A 22045-nucleotide genomic window follows, 5' to 3' on the forward strand; every position below is an offset into this window, starting at 1 on the left:
TAAGACTGTAGAGTGCCCTGGCTAAGACCCTCTGGACTCTGAGAAATTGAAGGTAGAATTTTGGCTCTTTAACTAACGGACAGGCTGACTTTGGGGAACAACTTCCCATGTTTTCCTTTCCTATAATGGAGAGCAGAACGCAGAGTGCCAGCTTCCTAAGGCTGATGAGAGGAGGCTATGAGATCGCATGCCTGGGGCAGAGCCTGAGGTTGGCTCAGAGAACTTAGACTCTAAGAGTTAGCAGGGGCGGGGTGTGGTGTGGTTGTGATGATGACGATGGTGGCACTATTTGCCACTTGACAATTAAGTGATCGTGAGCAATCCCCCTTACCTCTCTGACCCTCTGCTTTTAACTCTGTAAAAAATAACATTTACTTCAGGGTTGCTATGATTATTATACAAGCAAATGTTGTGTGGCTCATATAATGTACCTGGGGTTAGCACATCCTCATAAAATGATAGCTGCTATTACACTTATTAATATATGATGACATAACCTTGGTATTTACTGAGAACATAACCTATGAAATCTCTCTATATATCTATATCTATATCTATCTATGTCATCTATATCTATATCTATATCTATATGTATATCTATCTACATCTACAGCTACAGCAATAGAAGTATCTATAATCTTTCTCATAATGTTCAAATGAAACGTCAGTCAATCTGACATTCTTTGGATGAGGCTCCTCTTATCATCAGTAAGGTTTCAACTTTATTTGTGGAACCGTGCGGCTACCAAGACGAGGGAGCTCGAGGACCAAGGAGTAAAATAGGCTATGATTTATAGTCCAAATTGGGACACTTTTGTGAGGGATAGAGGATACTTAACCTATGGGACTTCTAATGTCAGGTTGAATGTAGAACTGTTCAGTGCAATCTAGGATATCTGGGGACTCCACCAATGAAGTAAAAGGGGATGGAAAATAAAGGAGATAATAAAGGAAGAAGGATATGAATTAAATAAACAAACAAACAAACCGGACAATACATGCCCACGGATTCATTTTGGAATCGCAGTTAACAGTCTAGGCTGTGTAACAATGAAAAAAATTTTTCAAACTGGGTATTTTGTGGGTAAAGGTTAAAAGCATGTCTCTCTGGTGCACCTGTAACATACTCTGAGGCCACTGAGCTGCAAAGCCAGCCTGCGTGTTTCTGGATTTCTAAACGTCATTGCTGTGTCAGGAAGGTTTAATGCTGGCCATTCATTCCCAAGGCTGGTAGGACTTTGAGTTACTATGTGTAAATATAGTATATATGTCTTTGCTCTGCTGGATTTGCTGTTCCTATTTTGTCCTGCTTCTTTCCTCTACACAGCCACATTTTAGGAAATGTAACTAGAAAAGATTTCTCTTCTAGTTGCAAGAGAAATTCTACATGCAAGACTAGACCTGCACAAAACTGAGCACTGAGTATGCATTTGAAGTACTGACTCACTTTTTATCACCTCTTCCCTTCCCCACTAGGTACCTTCTCTAACACTCCCTTAACCTTAGATATCATGGCGTGCTTGTTCTAGCCCTGTACACTTGTGGCACACCCTTGGACATCCTTGATGAGGTAGTGCCTGTCCTCTCATTGCTCTATGTTGGAGCTGTCAACTAATAAATGACGTGAGCAAGTGGGATACAGTTTGTTATCCAATGCATTGGCCCCTTGACACTGGGGAGAAACTGGTTGGCCATGCATTTTGGGACTCGTAGACTTTATGTTTCTCTAAAAATCACACTGCTTAGATAACTCCTAGGAATACCTTTCTCAGAACACACATTACTACGTTATTCCTTCTTTGAAACAACACTCACTGGAGTTCTTGATTAAGGACACGTGTCGTCCTTTTCAGGTGAGGTAAAGAGTTAAAGCAGTAATGGCTAAGAGAGAGAAAAGAGATGCTGGTCAAATATACCGGGGGTGCCAAAAAAAAAATGTATACAAGTGGACACTTTGGTTGACACTGCTCAAGCAGTAGTTCACCGTCATCAGAAGTGTCTGCACGCTGATGGTAACCACTTTGAGCACCTCTTGTAATTGCAGAAGTCAAACGTGACTTGTATTCTTCTTTTGTTATCGGTATACACTATTACAATTTTAATACGGGTTTCCTTTCATAAAATGTGTATACATTGTTTTGGCATCCTCTGTATTTTGTCTTTGTCTAGTGTCCTTTAACCCATTCCCTCCTTATTTGTCTCTTTCCAGCTTCTTCTAGGCTAAGAATTGCAAGCTCTGAGCCCCTAGATTTATCAGCAACTGTGTGAGGTCAGGGTCAGTAGTGAATGGTATCTCTTCCCTTTTCTTTACACTACAGATAAGGGGGGCTCAGGTTTGAAATTTGAAAGGAAAATAAATCTTCGCTGTGAATGTGATCTTTCAATCAACACTGATATCCCTCTCTCTTCCTGAATATTTCACCTTTTCCTATTCGCATCAAGAAATTACCAAAGGAATAAATGTTAGATCTAATTTTCATTAACTTTGCCATTGATTTCTACCTAACTGTGTATGAGTCACTGTTCTTTAGTGAAGGGAAGGAAATCTCAAAGATTAATGGTTGTTCTCAGGGATTTTTCTGGACCAGGCTCCAGATATTCCGCAATTTCTTCTTTTTCTCTCCTCTAAACTCACTTGCTCACTCTGTTATTCACCCTAATACAGAGAGACACACAGAGAAAATATGAATGTGTATGTACACCAAATATGCTTTCAGAATGAAAATATTGAGGGGGAAAAAAGGTGATTATGTACTACGTTTAGTAGTTGATACAAAAAGTTCTGTTCTGCAGTTTTGCCTAGTTTGATACATATTTTTAACAAAGTTACTCATAGCAAGCATTATATACCTTGGATGAAAATTCAGTTATCAATAAGTGATGAGGAAAGCGGTTATCTATAAAACAGGTTGACACACGATATAGTTTAGATAATTAAGTGTTGATATACTTCTTTTCCCACAAATTACTATAACAGTATGTGAAAAGATACAGTAATATTTTCTGAAATGAGCAAAAACTCTCCTGGTACATTAGAAAATGTAAAATTGAATGCCTTTGGTATAATTTTTAGTGAACTGAATAAACTACATTTCCCCTCTACTATATTATCGTTCTAGTCCATCTTCAGCGAGGTGGATTCATCATGTTTCTACCTGTATGTTTTTGATGCCGGCATCTTAATGCATTTTTTATGAACTACACTCTTCTCTTTGTTGTGAATAAAATTCTGATTGATCCCAAATCTGGGTGTTTATTATAATCACAAACACTATCTGTCCAATACCTGTTACTGCTATTTTACAGGTGTTTTATTTTTTCCTTTTCATGTCTGAAAATATTTTTGCACTTAAACTCTGAAGGGAGTAGATTAAAAGTTTCTTTTAGTTATAGGCTAATCCTACAGAAACCAATGGGATTTAATTATAAGAAATATCGATCCATTGCCTGCTCCTTTCCCATTTTGTTTCCTAATACAGTGAATCCATGCCTCAGCACCTCAGTTAAGCCTCCCTCTCCTCCCCTCCCCCAACCCCAGGCTCTATTAGCCTCCCTCTGGGTTACTTACTGAAAGAGCTTGCTAAATGACCTCCTTCTTTCTTCCTCTCATTCTTTCCATCAATTCTTTCTCTACTCTCAGCCAGGGTGATTGTTACCTGCTAGCCCCATTGCATTCCCTTGTGTTTTAGCGACTCCAACTCCCTTTTCCTCTGTCATTTTGGCCCTATTTTCTCATATTTCAGCGCCTTCAAATATGCTGCTTACCCCGTCTCCTCCAGGAAGGTTTCCCTGGCTCAGTCCCAGGTGAAATACTTCTCCTCCATGTTCCCTCAGCTCTGACTTGCACTGAGGAAATGCTAATCCTGCTTCGAGTAATAGAATGTTTTTCTTTTTCATTTTACTATAAACTATAATACGTAAGAGAGACGGGACCATCTCAGCCTTCCTCATCATGGTATCCTCAGAAGCGAAAATGCTACCCAAAATATGGTGGGCACTTTTACTTTTTGAATGAGTTTTCCCTTTTTAGAATCCTTGTATCTTATACTCACTGACATTCCAAGTACAGTTTAAATTATTTGTAAAATTAGATTTTAAAACACAAAGATGAATGGTTTCACTTTACTGTAATAATTAGGTATTTGGAATAAACAAAGTATTTTTTTTTTTTTAAACTCAGGTAGAAATGAGTTTCTGTCTGTCTGAACAGGTGAGAGAGCATCAAAATAGCAAACTTGACAGCTGATGACACTTGGCAAGCAAACAGTGTGAACGGAAGCAGGTAATGGGGAACAAACCAACACTGGAAATTGTTCTAGGAAAAAAAACAACCCTGTTGTTTTATTATTATTTAGAAAGCTCACACAGCAGTTTATTGGGATGAAAGAGAAAAGGCAAAATAAGTGAGCATACAAATTCATTTCAAAAGATCAGTGTCATTTTCCAAGTAATATCTATGTGAGTTTTTTAAACTTTTGTATTTCTTATATCTACATACATAATCAGAGTTATGTATGTAGATATATGGAAATACGTCACACACTTGTAGGAAATCCTTTTCCCAAAAAACCTGTGGTGAACATATCCTTTTTCTTCCTGGAAGCTTCCTATTTTCTTCCTGTAAAGGTGTTTTCTTGAATCATGCCACAGTCTCTTTTCTCTGAGTTCGTCTCTGATGACAAGTAAGAATACTTGTGAAGGAAGATTTCCCCTTAGTTCTTGACTTTTTCTTTAACTTTTTCTGATTTTTGAGTGAGATTCCCAGTTCTTCCATAATGGCATTGAAAGAGAGACACTGGAGAACATGAAATAATAGAGCATCAGTTTAACCAAGCTGTCTCCATCTTCCGTTGATCTGTCTCTTGCCTAGGTTTTTATAAATACAGGATATTGGTATAAGGCAACTCTGCCACAAAGTAAGTTCCCGGCCAGTTCCCACACCTCCTCCTCCACCCGCTGGCCACCCACCTTTTCTACTGGGGAAACTGAGGCAACAAGTTAGCGGGGCAAATTTTGGGGTTTCATTCACAGCCATAATATAAAACTACCCAGGTAGGCTCTCAAAATAGACAACTTACCTTTGCCGAGACACCAAAATAGAGTTAAAATAAGTCATTTCCCCCATTGAGATGACCCAAACATTGAGAGGTTGATCAAGGCATACGGACACTTCAGGAATGCTATAGAAAATGAACAAACCTTCTCTACACCAAGGCTTTGTTTTTTTCTCCCATGAAACCTTACTTTGTTCCTAAAATAAAATCTAATTCTTGATGACTTTCCTTTCTGATAAAAAAAAAGAAAAAAAACACAATTTTAAATTGTATATTTTCTCCAGAAAACAGAGATCTGGCAGCAGCAATGATGCAGCTGTGGTTGAAATGAAAATAATATGGTACTGAACTGCACAGCAAAGATGATGGCATAATACAAAAAGAAAATGGAATTGTGATTATAAAATGTGAGACATATGCAGATGGCATATATGTGTGTTTGTCGATTACAGTTACACTGCATCTATTCACATGCACAGTATATAAATGGCATAATGAAACATAATTTGCTGTCCTTTCTTCCAGCCAGGATAAGATCTTTGAAGTGATAAATTCCTGTTTGTGAGGATTCCTCTAAAGTGGTATTGTTTTTGATGAGATTACCCTTAAAACATCCTCTAAAGAAACCAAAGAGTTTGGTAAAGTGTATGGAAGTGCAAGCATTACTTCTTTATCATAAACTCACAAAATGAATATGGTTGAAAGTTAAATGACAGCATGTAACTAGATGAGTTGTCTAGGTTGGGAGCGTCTGATAGGAAGAAACTAGTGTCCTGTGTGTGTGCCAAGTCAAGTGTGGTCCTTGCATTTCAATGTGCAACATGTATTTTGGAAAATTTACACTCCATTTCGTTCCATAAAAGAGTTGATGTAGTTTAAATAAGTAGCATTTTTCATTTTTCTACTTTATTTGAAAACCAGACATATATATTTAGATCCTAGATGTAAATTATTGGCCTATCAGACATATAGCTCTAAAAACACTCGTGGGTAGCATGTGACTTCTTGCCTATTTTACACATACGTGTTTATAGGATCTGAATTTCATTTCCATTTTCCTATGGTGCTAAAAAATGAAAATTCAGGTCATAAATGTTAATTTTCTTTCAAACGGTAAGTGGTGGCTTTAGTGAATTGCGAGGGGTGTCATGTAACACAAAGAAAAAATTCAGGAATGTTTTCTATGAATTACACTTCAAAAAATGTTACAGCAAGTATGTCACAAATGAAATATAATGATTTTTATAACATTATGTGATGTGAAGTTTATGTGTTGCCACTAAGATCAAATGGATATTTTATAGTGTCACTGTGGTAGTGCTGGGTTGGGGTTTTTGCAACCTTTACTCAGAAGTTCATTTCAATAGAAGAAGGGTGCTTTGCACACGACATTTCTGGTTTCAGTAAGATCATTACAATGGAAGGAAGGGAGGGAGTGAAGGAAAGAGTGCCAAGCATTGTGCAAACACTTCTGCAAATAAACCTCTCAACAAGCTCATAAGGAAGGAGTTATTATGCCCACTATATAGTAGATGGGGAAATTTGCTATTGGAGATATAAAGTCATTTGCCCAAGAAATATGGTTCTTTAAAGGAAACGGTTACATTTGAAGTCAGTCCATCTGACTCCCCAAACTTAAGTGCTCTCACTTGAAATCTCCTACACCTTGACTGATTTTTTTCATTAAATCACTATAAAGAACTTTTCTAGAGATTCTTTTCTCTATGAAATATATCTTTATGTTTTATTTGAACTGTCAGACATTTGATTTTAGACATTTCACTTCATTTTACATTGAAATAACCAAAGAAAGTCTCCACGTGTGGCTCATGTAGGAGACACAACCAGGAGAGGGCTTGTTGAAATCTTTCTTTTCCTATTTTGGAGAGAGAGACAGTCATAGATCTTCTCTTGACAACACGTGACTTAAGTGTTTCTTTGAAAACGACATCCTCCTCCAAATTTTATATCGCCTTAAAATACAACAACCATCTTTAGTCTTTTGATTAAGCCCAAGTATTTATTTCTTGCTGCCAAGTGTCAGAGCAAATACAAATATAGTTTTATCAGTGGTCTGGTTTCTCTGTCTTTGGTCACAAACTATAATTTCTTTTTGATTCTCACCTTGTCTCCAGTTGTCAAAAAGAAAATGCCAAGATATTGGGAATGACCTTTCTGCTTCCAAGTTTTTCCTTTAGTCACGAGGAAAGATGGATGACCTTTACGGCCCCACCAGCACTTAGCTCAAGTAAACCACACACTCTCATATCCACAGGAAATGAAATGGTGAAGGTCATCGCTCGGTACAGAGTGACATAGGAGGGGCTTCTATTCATTAATCAACTTGCCTTTTAAAATCTCAGGATTAAAGAGACATACAACATATATATATATATATATATATATATATATATATATATATATGTGTGTGTGTGTGTGTGTGTGTTTGTGTGTGTGTGTGTGTGTATGTATATATATGTATATATATGTATATATATTGAGCTTCTTAGTAAGCATCAAACTAATGGTAGCTTTTCAAAGCTTCTATTTCTACACTTGGTTTTCGTGAACTCCCTCATGTTTATAGAATCACAGAAAAATTGTGTTTAAGCATGAAGATTTAAATTCGTAAATTCGACTTTCATCAGAAAGTATACGACATAATGATTTTCACCTAGCTGCCTTTCTCTAGAGGAAGAAAAATTGGGGGTAGGCTACCCCAATAGCATCTCCAAGTGCTTTGCAGATTGGAAATTTCCCTTAAAGCTTGCATTTTCCCACCTTTCTTTGGTGGGTGGGGTTTACCTTTTTAATGGATATACATATATGATCATGATTTATAGTTGTGAATTGGCCCCTGGTGTCAGAATGCTGGAGTTTAAATTTTAGCTATGCTGCTTAGTAGCTGAGTTATATTGGGCAAGGTGTTTATTTTCTCTTGGACTCAGTTTTCTAATCTGTAAAATGGAAGCGATAGTAAAATCCTTTTCATGGGGCTATTATGAAGATCATTGGATTGATATATTTAAAACACTTAGCCCAATGCCCGATATGTTGTAAGTACTCCCTTTCTTTAAAGTAGTATTTTATACATAGCTGAAAATATTTTTAATTTATGGCACTTGCTGACATTTTTTTAATAGAAGGGCGGAACAGTGAAAATAGTTGAAACTTCTATCACATTAGCCATCATGTGCCCTTCTATGCACCAATTTCTATGAATTGTATATATTCGTGTTTTAGTTCAAGAAGGTTCTATACATACTTAAAACAGAATTTTCAATGCCTGTTGTTACTTCTTTTACCCAGCACACACCTTAGATATGACAGACAATTAAGTTCGCGAACTTCCCACTGTGTGCTTACACAGTGGGAAGTCCATGAACTTAATTGTCCGGCATTTCCTTCATATGTTAGTGTTTATATAGTAATAGGCTTTATGGCAGCTTGTGTCTTGCTCATGAAGGATAGGTGCTCAAGTAGAAGGAGCAAGTGAAAACAAACTGCAGTTCCTTGTCATTTAAAAAAAATAGCCATCTCTGTGCTTATGAACCTGTACAATGAATCCCTAGGATGATAGAGAGATGAAGTGGTGTGTGTGTGTGTGTGTGTTCTCTTATAGAAGAAAGGAAACTGAGAAACTGCAGTTAATCTGCTATAGATTGCCACTGAAACTTCTAAAGTACAACTTTAGCTATTTTGGTTTCCAAAGGAGAAAGACTTTTTGTTTATTTTGGAGCAAGTCATCCTCTTCTCCACTTCTTCAGTGCCTGTGATGTGTCCCTCCCCTTTCCTTCCTTTTCCTGCTTTCCTTTGCTTATCGCTATCTTCCTCTCTAGTTTGTTTCTTTTTGTAATTGCTGGCTGCACGACACCTCCTTTGGATTAACCCCAAATATTGGATTCCTTAGTACTAGTGTGAACCTGAGCATAAATTATCTTCTCTCCTTACACTCTTCATCCTTGTATTGCAAATATTGCCTGGAAGGGGTGGGAGAAGCTAATCAAGTTCTTCTTGTTTTGTACCTAAAATAAACTCAGGAAAAAAGTAATCTGGGCAGGAGAATGATTTTTTTTTTTTTAAGTTGTCGGAACAGCTCTGTGTAAGAATTTGATTTGAATTTAAAATATTGAAAAAAACCCGGGCTAGGCTATCTGAGATCAGCTTTCATAATATTGCAAACTTGGCATCAGATTGATGGATATCAGACTGATTTCTCATGTGTATTTAACATTTATGTATTCAGTGCTTTCATTCACTGGTATATTTAGGAGAACTACTTTGGATGCATACCTGTAAGGGTTTTTCTGACAAACTAGTTTTTAGAAGCTCTGGTATAGCCATGAATATAATACAAATCTTACATTTTGTATAAGTTTCTCCCTACTTTATTAGGCTCCTTATTTAAAGATACTTGAAGAGTTCTGTGACATTGTCTAATAAATGTCCATGTTACACATGGCAGAAGGATTTGGATAATATTTTCATTTTATAGGTGTGAAATCTTTCATTTTATGTATAGACCTGGTAAAACTTTAAGGCAAGCTATGCTTTGAAGTCTTTTTATAAAGACCATTTTCAGTAAAATATAGAATGTCAAGGAATAGGTTACTGAGAAATAATGGGATTATTATTGCTAGCTGTTATTTTCTTGTTGTGGTCAAATTACTGCCATAGTTCTGTGGAGACAGTCTTCCACAGAATTTTTTTTTTTTTTTTTTTTTTTTTTTTTTTAACAAGAACGCCTAAGCATTCACATTCTGACCATTCTTAAATTCAGAGGAATAATGTAGGAGCAAACTAGAATGTTCAACATGTTTTGGGTGTAGAGTCAGGAAACTTCAAGGAACAAGGACAGAAGAATTCTATTCATGCATTTTCTAAGACTTTGGAAAGTCTGGTCACCTATCTGTACCAGTGTTTTACATCTTCACAGAATAACTGATGATCCAAGAGCATAGGTCAGGCTTCAGTGATCCCGCACTAATTATGTGAAGAAGGAAGGAAGGAGATTCTTGAAATAGCTACGCGTACACCTCTTAGGGTGAAGTTCTTGTGTTCCAAAACTCAGGATTTGGGTACAATTTACTCTGGTTTTATCAGTTTTCTGAATTCATTCATAATCCTTGGACCATTTTTCATGCAGCCATCCTTGGAATTAAAAAAAAAAAAAAGCATCTGAGAGCTTGAGAGTCAGCCACCCTATTAGCTTCCAGAATAGTGGTTATGATGAATTGTGCCTGAGAGCTAATGAGGAAGCTGATTCTCATCTCCTGAGTCTGTGCCAGAAATCTCAGGGAGGAGGAAGTCTAGACACTGAACTAGGATGTCAAAGGGTGGTCATTGCTTATACCCACCTGTGACACAGAAGCCATTCCTTGCCTGTCCTTTTCCCTGTAACTTTGATGCTTTAATCTGGCTCTCCATAATTGACTGCTCACTACAGCACTGGCTTCCCTTTGACTATAACACGTAGACTCCACTAACTCATTCTTCCGAGCTCCCTTTAATGTCATGTTCTCACCATCTCTATGTCCCTTTACCTCTCTGCTCTATTTTATCTTCACTCTCACACCTGGAGCAGTGCCAACATCTGTGCCCTCTGAGGTCCTAGATTTAAGCTTCTAATTCTTTGCATGAATGCATGCCCTAGAATTCCCTGTTTTCCCACCTGAGCTCCTTCAAACCATAGAGATATACCTCTGAGGGACAGAGGGTTACTTGATGACGCTGGATACACAAGGATCATCTTTCTTTGGTTCTTCTTTATTTAACGATTTCATTAGAAATTTTTTTATTCCATTAAAATAAATGTAAGTATATTGGGGAATGACGTGAGTGTGTGTTGTATGTGTATATATATATAATTTATTTTTAAGAATTCTTAAAGAAAGTTTTCACCTTGAGGGGGACTGCCCAGGGCTGGCTATCCCCCCAACCTCTTGGGGTAAAGGGATATATACATTCATTCTCCTCTAATGTTAGGGATAATTTCACAGAAATCTTTGAAAAGTGAGGTTAACACTGAGGCAATGTAACGTTTTGGTATTAATCCACGTGCTTTTTCCAATTCTTCTGAAACTCAATCCTTTTTCCCACTTTTAAAGTTGATGCAAGAGCTTTTATATACATTGCCCTTAGGGTAGAGATGACATAGAAAGAAAGAAAGAGTCAAATTTGCAGCTTTGAGTTCTTAAATAGACTTCTATGGATCTACAGAAGCTGCTGCAGACTTTGAAGCTAATAATTATGGAAGCCAGGTGTTTGAAAGAAGGAAGAAGAAGGCACTTTGAATTGAAAAAGCTTGCTTTAGAGCCCTGAGGCCCCAGCATTTAGGATTGGTGGTGGGGGTGAAGATAAGACTGTTCTGTCTGCCTTCAAGGGAAAATGTCCAACCAGGTGAGGGGAGAGCCTACCTGTTGAGGAATACTTGAGAAGGGCCCTTGCCTGCCCCTTCTGAAATTAATTCCCATGGGGTGGAATAAGGCAAACATGTGGGGACCTGGGAACACAGAGAAATTGTGCCCACTCTCTGTCCCAGACTCTCGGAGGAAGCAGTCACTAGAGAGGAGAAATATCATCAGAGGCCATCATCGGGCCTTCTGGACACTGTCCTTTGAGGCTCCCGTGGCCTCTGAATGGTGCTCAAAAACAGCTGAAACTTCCCTCCCCAATAAAGGGCACAGAAGGGAGTGGAGGCTGCAAAATGGCCCCCATGCCACAGAGCAGAGAGCTGCTCCTGCTCCAGGTGGGCCTCACCTATCTGGAGGTGAGCAGCTCTCCTTGCTTAAAAGTGGCAAAAATGTGGTTTTGCCTGCCAATCCAAAGTACCCACAGTGCCTTTCTCCTCGCTGGAGTCATCGTCAGAGGCCAATGTGACTTTTTTCTCTATCCTCTGGCTTCTTTCTGGCTCCCCTGTATCTCCTGAGTCTCTCTCAGTCCTGTTTGCAAGCTTGGAACGAACACACTTCCTCTGAATACTGGCCTCACATGTGCGTGACCAATGCTCTTAGCTGAAGGTCTGAGACGATATTTTGGGGAATGGCTTTTTCTCACCTCATGGAAAAGCAGGTCTGGTCTTTTCAGCAACTTACAGGCTGTGAGGGCCATAAAAATAAACTTACAAGAAATTCTCTTCATGCCCCTTCTCATGCAGAAATGGCCCTGGCCTCAAGGCAAATTGATGCTAATATGATGTTTTAGTTGTCCACAGTGTATGTGTGTACTACATGTAGAGTCCTTGAGGGTACCAACTTATGCCGACATGTAGTAAGTATACATTTTTCTCAAGCTATAAACTCAAGCTATCACCTTAGCTTAGAGGTCCCCATCTGCTAGTAGATCTTGTCAACCAAGGTAACTCACTTTTGATTTACAACTAAATTTTCTTTTGGCTTATGGCTCAGTTAATGCAGGTATCTCCCCACCTCCCTTCTCCTTCTCTTCTTTCTCAGGGGCATCTGGGCTTAGAAGAGGTTTTAGAGGGTTGGGGCATTGGTGATAGTGGGAGCAGCTGGTCCATGGCTGCCCTCTGTCCTTTTGACTTCCCCTGGGGTGTGATATCCTACTAGGCCATGTGCACTGCTGTCTACCTCTGCCGTGTCCTCTGAGATGCCTGTGGTCCCATCATGTCTCCACACGAAGTCCACACATTTAGTCTTTTCCACTCCTATCTCCAGTCTTCCAGTTTACTGATTCTCTCAGCCCTTCCACAAGGCTGTTGATCAGGAAGGGCCAGGGGTTTCTAGATGCTTCCCCTGGGATGCTGTGGGCTTGAGAAGGACTCTGTGAAGGTACTCCTAGGCTCACTGCCTAGACATGGTTGTTCTACCATTCACGAGAGGGTGGGATGTAAGGCTTTTCTACAAGTCTTGCCATCTCCTGGCCTACATTCTGTAGCTGAAGAATAGCATTTTCTGCTCTGGACTCCCTGAACTTTCCAGAAGTTTCTATTTTCCTGTCCCTCCCAGTTGGGATTTGTCTCAGGGACGATCATGACATCTTCTCAAGTATTTGGGTAGCATCTAAGCTCTCATGACTTCCCTGCAATTTTTTCTTTCTTTCCTAATGGTCAAAAACTGGTCAGGGATAGGAAAATGAGGTAGGAAAACACTATAATATGTATTTTCCCAACGTTGGTCCTTTGGGTTTGGCTCTTGCTAATTAGATACACTTTCTGAATTGAAACAACTAACGTATTCAACAAAACACCTGGATCTTAAGGTTGAAAGCCATGATTTTTAAGATTTTTGTCTATGCTACAAACCTGTAAAGTCAACTTAAAACTCAAAAGCTAAGAGTCTGACTCATCTCTAGCTTGGAAGTAGTACATATAAAAACCTTGATGCTTGATGATGGAGAAAAGGTAGGGTTAAAGCAATGGAAAATAAAAGCGCATCATCCTTTTCCTTTGTCTTCCTTTGTCTCTCTTTAGCAGAATTACTTATATTTTTACAGAATAAAGCCTTTCCTGGGCACTCCAGTCCTGCTGATCTCCCACTTTCTGGGTTGTGATTGAGAATGAACCAGTTCTATAGCTCCAAATAGCTTCTTAGGTAACATGCCTTGGTTTTTATTTTAAAAATTGTATTTATCTAGTCTGTAAGCTTATCAAAGTCAAGAATGATTCTATTTCTATAACCTTCACGATCTTTGTAATGATTGCTTATGATTAATTGGATGGGAACCCTCTTATTCTTTGATGTCATAATGGCTGTTTTTTCCCTATGTCTGGAGCACTCCATTCCATGCTGAAGTACCAGCAAGGAAAGGTAATTCTCTTTACTGAAATAAGGATTTAACATGTCTGAGATAACTGAACAATCTTATTAAATACATATATTTGTATATTTTTATAAATTTTGAAAGTCTAGTAGAAAATTCAAAGAAAGTAAAACTATGGAAGCAATGCCAAAAACAAAAAGCTTGGGGATTACATATATATTTATAAAAATATATTTTATATGCTTATAATATATATATGTGTATATATATGTGTATATATATATGTGTATATATATATGTGTGTATATATATATATACACATATATATGCATATATATATGTGTATATATACACACACATATATATATACACATATATATATACACACATATATATAATCCCCAAGCTTTTTTTTTTTTCTGCATTACTTCTATAGTTTTCTTTCAGTTTTCTACTAGACTTTAAAGATACCATAGTTGGAAGAGAATTTTAAATGCAACCCTCTCATTCCACAGATGAGAAAAGTGGTAAGAATGAGGGATGTGCAATGATTTGCCCAGACACGCAGACATTTAGCACAGGCATCTGAATTCTTGGCTTGTGATTACCAAATCACCTTTCCAATGGGCCACAGACGTCTTTCAGCTTTTGTCCGGTTTATAAGACAGTGCCCACTTGTACATTGGAAAAGATACTTGTAAATGGATGTTAACTGTTTCCTGGACTCTTTGTTCATTGATGAATGTTTGGGTTTCCAGGCAAAGGAAAGCCTCTTTGCACACTTAGGGAAATAACCTGATTAAAAGAGACTTATGCAAATAACTTGTTAAATAAGGTGATCAAACTCCAGAAGAAATGAAGCTGAAGGCACTTGGAAACACTGGGTACTGTGCCAAAGGACACTGAGGAAAGATCAATACCAACTTAGGGTGGGTGTTTCTTAGCAATTATAGTTGGTAAAGACCATGTGATCAAGGCAACATTCTTTTGTGAACTTGAAAAATCTGAATATTTGAAGTTTGAAACTCTTCTTCAGTTGAAAAATTGGGCAGAAAGAAAGTGCTGTTCAAGCTAAATTAACAAGTTTTAAATGATAGAAAGAACTACAGTAACTTCATTACATTACTCTGGTCTAGCTCATTATTTTTGTGTGTATCTGGATGTCTACATTGTGACATGGAAACATGTTGTAGAGTTGGGACAATTAGCCCTATTTGGGCTGCCACCTACAAAGCTCAGATTCTGTAGGGTGTGAACGCACACAGCACATCTGTAAAGACAGTTTTCTATCACAAGAAAGCCCTTATCTTTGCAAATAGAATGTCTTGGAAAATTTAAAGGAGAATCCCATTTTCTGTGAGATCTGTCTCTATGGAGAGGATTTGGAGAGCAAAAACGTTTTTAATATGCTTGTGCATCTGGACATAAAGTTTCATAACTGTGAAAAGCCTAATGAGATGACTCCTAAAGTTAAAACTGCAGCACCAAGCAGAAATTTTTCATTATCTGTAAAAGTTAATTAATAATGCCATTTGGCTCAGTTAGATATACAGAAAATAGTACAAGAACTACGAATGCTTTGTTTTCCTTTTGCCTTTCAGGGCTGTTCAGGCCACTTTTAAATTGCTTCCTGGGAAGTAGATCTTTACAGGATAAGGCTCATGAGCTTGGAAACTAATCGAGATTCATTGTTTTGCTGCCTTACCACAGATGGCTCATCTAAAACATAATACTAGTCAAAGGCAGTGTGGTGTTTGCAAATAATTTTCCTTAGATGGGTTTATAATCATATCATGCAAATGATTTTCCTAAGGGCGTAAACTCTACCCACCATGTATTCTTTGTGGGATTCCAATTTTCCTGGAAGAACTCTAAAATAATTCAATTCATGATTTTAGTCTAAAACAGAATGACCTTTATTTTTTCTCTTATTGCATTAGCTTATAGACAGGCTTGTTAGGAAACAAATTTGACAACATTATGTGCTACACGGTGTTGATACACTTGTGCCTTGTTTTCATACCTCTCTGCTCTCTTCCTCACTCTAAACAATACTTCTCAAAGTATAAGCTACAAGATAACCTGCCAGTGTTAATAAAAACCCACACTTACCACCAAATTTGAAGTCAAAATGCAGTGGATAGTTGTAAAGGGAACTCTTACTTAACAACTGCTTTTAAGTATAACAACTGTATCTAGGATTGTTGGGAGAAAAAAACCAAAACAACTCATGTAAGAAAAGCTATTTTAAAAAACCACCCTTTGTATCGGACAATTTTAATGAAAACTCATGTACATGACCTAATTTTGGAGAAAACTGCTTATTCAATCAAATTTTTATAAACATCTGATGTGTGCAAGGAGTTTTAAGCATTCACTTTCAGCTTTTGTTAAAAATGCCAGTTCCTGGACTATATTCACTGAGGTGGAATCTCTGGAGGTAGATGCATATTTTACATAATTTTGCCTAGGTTATTTTTGAGATACACCAAAATCTGAGAACTAGTGACATAAAAATAGAGAGTTTGAATATTTTTTTCATGTTCAAGCCTTTTTTTAAAAAATCTAAATTTTACTTAAAATGCAATGGCCCCTGGCGGTGTCACTTAGTGGTCATTTACTTGATGACAAGAATTGGTTATCTGAGAGCATGTGTAAAAAGAGAAAGAGGAGAGGTTAAGGAACCTCGGTGTCTGAAATAACTTAAGGTTCCTGAAGGGAGGGGGAGGGCACAGAGAGAGCCGTAAACCAGCTACTTGATCATTTTGAGTAGGCCTAGCATTTATAACGAGACATGAAGATTATCAGTTGAAAACAGTGAAATGTCTGTTTCCAAGAGGTGCACAGTTTGTTCCTGACTTTTCCCTTCAAAGGATGTATTGCATATTGAATGCTGAATATGTGTTGCGTATCTTGATTAGAATTAGTTGTCCTACCACGAGAATCAATCAATAAACAGCAAAGGCTTATCTAGTGCCAATTATACATGTAAGAGGCTGCTTCAGATCGCTACAGAACACTAGAATCAACTGAGTAGCTTAACAACTGCTGCTGTTCTGCCTCCATTCCAGACTATTTAAGTTAAAATTCCTAGAGATGAGGTTTATAACTTCCACTTTTGGTTGTCATGTATTGCCAATTTCGTCCTTCTCTTGGGTGCAATGAACTTGCCATTAATTTTTGTTGCTTGTGTGAGGAAAAGTGGTCTTAGAGACAGTTTGAACCTCTAAATTAGAAAACATGTTTTCCAAACTGACTTTGTTTTAAGGTGCATGATAAACTGTACTTGCTGCCCGGGTGCCAGAGAGCAACACTTAATTTCTCTATAAGGACCTAACACCTCTTAACCAATATTTATTAACAGGACTTTATAAATAATTTCATTTTCTATGCCATTATATTATTTCATTTAATTCTCACAGCAAATACTGAGGGTGCCAAAAAAAAATGTATACACATTTTAAGAAAGGAAAACTGTATTAAAATTGTAATACTCAATATATACCGATAACAAAAGATGAATATAAGTCACATTTGACTTCAGCAATCATAAGAGGTGCTCAAAGTGGTTTCCATCAGCGTCCAGACACTTCTGATTATGACGAACTACTGCTTGAGCAGTGTTGACCAAAGTGTCCACTTGTATACATTTTTTTGGCACCCCCTCTATAAATTAATGTATTATCTTCATTTGACAAATGAAGTATTAGGACTGAGGCTCCGAGAAGTTAAAAAATTACCTCAAATCATAAGTACTATTATTTATTGGGGGCAATTACATGCCAGGCATGGTATAAAGCATGTCGTATAAGAGACCCATTGTACCAACATTTCTTGGAGTATGATCTGTAAACTCTGGTCTGTCAAGATGCTTTGGGGAAAAAAAGATTCTGTGATCCAATAAGTTTGGGAAATGCTAGATATTTCTTCATCTTGTTGAAAATTCTAAATGTATCATAGGTAACATATTACATACACTGAGATGTCGTTCAATAAAGGAACATTTAGCATATAACTCCATGGGTTAGTGGATCACGAAAATCTTATTTGACTAACACCTGTCAGTGGAAACTAGTTTGAAAAATACTCTTTCGCACAACTTTATGACCTAGACACTGTATCCCAGTACGTATTACATATTAAGAAACCAAGGCTTTGAAACGCAGTCACTTGTCTATACTCACTAAACAGAGGCTGTACTAGAACTTGAACCTAAGTATGGCTGATTTAGAAAATTCTCTTCTGTTTCAAAAGTGTAGGACTCCAGGTCTCTGACTCTGATACCTATTTCTGTTAGTAAAGATGAAATAAAATTGTTGAAAGGATTAAATGTAATGCCATATGTGAAAAAATTTTGAAAGCCATAAAGTAATATATATGTATCAGAATTCGGTAGCATACAGCTTAAAGGAGTACACAAGTATTAATTTTTGGAAGGGATCATTTCTTTATCTGAACCTCTGAATTATGCTTTTAAAGGATAGTGGCTATAGAAACTGAAGTTTTGTCTTTGTCAACCCTGATCATCTATACTTCATCAATCACCCATTTACCGTTTTTGGTAGCAGTTTTGGTTTATTAAGTAGTCCTTGGGAATATAAACTTTTGTAATTTCTATTTACATGACCAATGAATTATGAAGCTAAAATAATATAATATTTAACCCAATATCTGATTCTGTTGAGTATAAAAATATGAACTCTGAACTAGGGCAAACAGTATGTTGCTTTCACTTCAGTAACAACAGTAAGTAAATGTTAGTGTAATTTACAAATATTTTCTTAAAAATACGTTTATTTAAAGAAGAAAGCAAGACTGAGAAGCAATCAGGGCAAGAGTCAACTTTCCTGAACACGCTTTAGTGGAGACATATAGAGTTGACTAGAGAGACTTGTGATTCAAAAACTGAGGCCCATTTAAAGATAAGTAAAGAGAAGGAAAAATGTTACATGACTGCACAGATGGCATATTTCTACTTCTGAGCAATATGGTTTTGGGGTGGGGAATCACTTCCTGTGTCAAAAGGTGATCTCATTAATGAGAACAAAGAACAACTGCTCCCATTTTGGGGGAAGATGAAAGGTCTCTTCAATTCCCCTGCTCACTGTAAAGAGGAAACAAGCCCAGAGGAACAGCAGACATCCTCCATCATAACAAATTAAATATGCAGTTGGCTTCCTATGTCACCAAGCTGAGTTAGAGGGGGAATTATTTACAGCACTTTGAGTGTGGGTGAAAAATAAATCCACAGAGATCTGTAACTAACGTGCATGGAAATTCTTTCCTCTATTTTCTCCTCCTTGCCCTTCTCCCCAGTGCACTTGGAATGAATGGATGATGGCAAAGCAGCCAGACAAATGAGTGTGAAAGTTCCAGTGCTCAGAAAAGATTGCTCCAAGAACAACCACTCTATCCTGGAGGAGTGGGAAGGGAATGAAATAACATCTCGTAAAAAAATGTTCATCAGTGCAAAGAGAGAGGATAAAGTGAGTGGAGAGGCTGGGCATTAATTCCTAGCTGAGGACCTTGCTTGAGGCTTGCAAGCAATAACATACAGCTTGAACAACAACAACAAAACACCTCACAGTTCCTTAGAGACTCTGAGAGCACTGTCTTTCTGAACCTCCTGATAGTTGTTGAGCTGTACAAGTACATGTTACTGGAGAGGTCGACGTTAATGAGCTCCTACCCAGGAATGATTCTCGCCCATGTGTGCCTTCCTGAGTGAGGTTCCACGCAGCTCACACTCTTCTGTGGCACCAGAGGTTTGAAGTTTCATTTTCCTTGTCTGGATCACAGTTTTTTAAAATCTTTAAAATCTAAGACATCTTTGAGTTTTTGTCCAAATAATACATTTTAAATAGTGAAGTGAATTTGAATGAAAAATTAACATTGTTCTGGAATTATAATGAAAAGATAGGGCTTCGGGTTGTTTGAAAGTGTGTGGAGCTACAGAACCTTTCAGATAGGGAGGAGGAAATAGGAAAAAAAAGGTTCCCAAGATGAAAAAGAGTTCATAAAATTGGGATTTTGTTTTCATGTTTTGCACTGTTTAACGTCTGAATCTACTTTTTCATGAGGAAATAGTTGCTTATTTTTAATGCATGAAGACAGAACTAAGACAACTTGATGGTATAGCAGATTCCTCTGTATGCACACAGCTTGGAGTCTATATGCCTCAATTATGCCCTGTTTCAACACACAATGTACATCTATTTCCAGTGCATTGGATTTGACATCTAGAGTACCTGAATTCCTGAATTTTCCTATCTTAAAGGGATACAGAATTATGACTATGTTTCGTAGATACAGATAGCACTGACAACACCATGTAGGAGAAACAATTTCTTCTGGGAACACCTTTTTTTTTTTTCCCTTTAACTGATTACACGGTATGAACTGAGGACTGTGTCCGAATCCCTCTCTCCTCTCGAATTAATTTGCCACATTCTAAATCCGTAGATAAAGTGGTTCCAGAAGTAGAGTTGGTTGGATGGGTTTGCTTACACTGCAGTCCATAAAAGAAACAAAAAGCCTTGCATGCAAAAGAAATGAGAAAAGAAATATAGAAAAATGAATAAATCAGAAGCAAAAATGAGTGTTTAAATGAAAATTTAAATCAAATGAAGCAGGCAATCATGAGAAGCACATTAAAGCATAACATATACAAGCTTTTATTTGTCAAATTAATTGCATAAAACAAGACACCTCCAGAGCAGATTGAACGTTAAAACAAAGCAGACCAGTCCATTCTCCCTTTTAATTGGACAGTTTCTCTAACAGGATCCAGTAAAGGGGTGCTTAATGTTCTCACAGTTGCCTTGTGATTTGGGGAAATTTTTCATGATGAAATCAGGTTATAATCCTTCAACCCGGATTTGGGAGCTTAAGCGGAACTTCCATGTGAAGAAAGTAGGACTAGTGTGAGATTATTCATCAGAACTGGCTACGTAATTTGTGGGGCTCAGTGCAAAATGACAGTGTAGGACCCCTGTTCAAAAATTATTAAGAATTTCAAGACAGTGACAGCTGAGCATTAAACTATGAAACTGTTAATAGTTCCTTGTCTTGACATTCTAACAATATCTTTAAATTCACTGGGTGGCTTAATATACTACAATGCCATGAGTTTTGTATTTTATTTATTCTAGTATGTTTATGAAGGAATTATCTTTAGTCACATTCATCTGATTTAGAAGAATGCACACTGGTATGATTTCTATCAAAAATAAAAATAATAGGCAAAAAAACCCCAAAAAACGGTTGGCTGTTGAAATCAACCTAAATCCTAAATACAATTTTGAAAAATAAAGTTTCTAATATGTTTTATTGTCATTTTGTGTTATTTATCGTATTCCTGGCAAAAACAAAAAGGTGAATTATCTTTTACAAAGTATACCTTGATAGAAGTAAGAGCTCAGTTTCAAAATATTATATTTATATCTTTATATAAATTGCTTTATATCAGTACATGGGCTCAGCATCTACATTAAGGGATGGTAATATTTCTCTCAAATATCTCTTTATATCTTTTCCAATTTTGGATTTATTTCTTCCCTGCTGTATCTAGGGTTTCTATCTTAAGAGCAAATAACTGGTTCCATAAATTAACTGACTTTGGAATTTCTGTACTGTCATTCTGAATAGCACTAACTGGGTTTAATGTATAAGGTGCTTTGCTTTCTTTTCCTCATTAATAAGTGATGGGGCTGAAGTCTCAGCAGCACCTAATAGGGATTCAATAGCTCTTTGCTCTAACACAGAAATGGCTCTTCTGGGCATCTAGTTCAATAGACTGTTACTAAAAAAGTGCAAACATCCTTAAACCAACCAACCAACCAAACTTAAGACAGATAATACTAAAAACTACCCAGGCCTAAAAAGAGAGGACTCACCTGTTCAATGTCATTGTTTTTCCGTGATTTGTATATAAATTCTCCGATGGCTACAAATACAGAAAGGACCAGTCCAGCAGCCAGAACAATGAAGATGCCCCCAATATTCTCTACTCCTAGAGCACTGGCCTCTTTGCTGTCTTCCTCGGGACAGCCATTTCCCCTCCACCACTTCTCTTTCATCATATGCAGTTTCCCCTCTTCTTGTAATTGAAGGATAGCAATAGTAATTTTGTCCCGGTAAGGAGAACCTGTAAGTAAGGTCATTTGGATATTGGTCACTAAAAGGTTGAAGAAGATGTGAAGAAAGATTATTGTCTTAGAGCTAACTACTTTGTGGCTGTTGGGAAATCTACAAGTTGACTGGCAAAG

At 37.4% G+C, this 22045-nt stretch overlaps 1 protein-coding gene across 9 annotated transcripts in view; it reads right to left on the minus strand.

The window, feature by feature from the left end:
• Nucleotides 1-4313: 4313 nt before the first annotated feature.
• Nucleotides 4314-22045, minus strand: part of GRIK1 (glutamate ionotropic receptor kainate type subunit 1) — a 352370-nt gene continuing 334638 nt past the window's right edge. For 2 of the 9 annotated variants that reach the window (XM_033087814.1, XM_033087809.1), the window contains 3 exons: nt 21674-21924; nt 5200-5286; nt 4314-4795 (listed from right to left, as the gene is read on the minus strand). In XM_033087814.1, the coding sequence (XP_032943705.1) occupies nt 4640-4795; nt 5200-5286; nt 21674-21924 (494 nt within the window). In that variant the 3' untranslated portion in view covers nt 4314-4639. Of the gene's footprint in view, nt 4796-5199; nt 5287-20154; nt 20314-21673; nt 21925-22045 lie in introns of those variants that run through there. The other 7 variants (XM_033087845.1, XM_033087823.1, XM_033087853.1 and 4 more) reach the window with 6 other exon arrangements.

Source organism: Rhinolophus ferrumequinum, chromosome 2 (genome assembly GCF_004115265.2).
Source record: "Rhinolophus ferrumequinum isolate MPI-CBG mRhiFer1 chromosome 2, mRhiFer1_v1.p, whole genome shotgun sequence".
NCBI lineage: Eukaryota > Metazoa > Chordata > Mammalia > Chiroptera > Rhinolophidae > Rhinolophus > Rhinolophus ferrumequinum.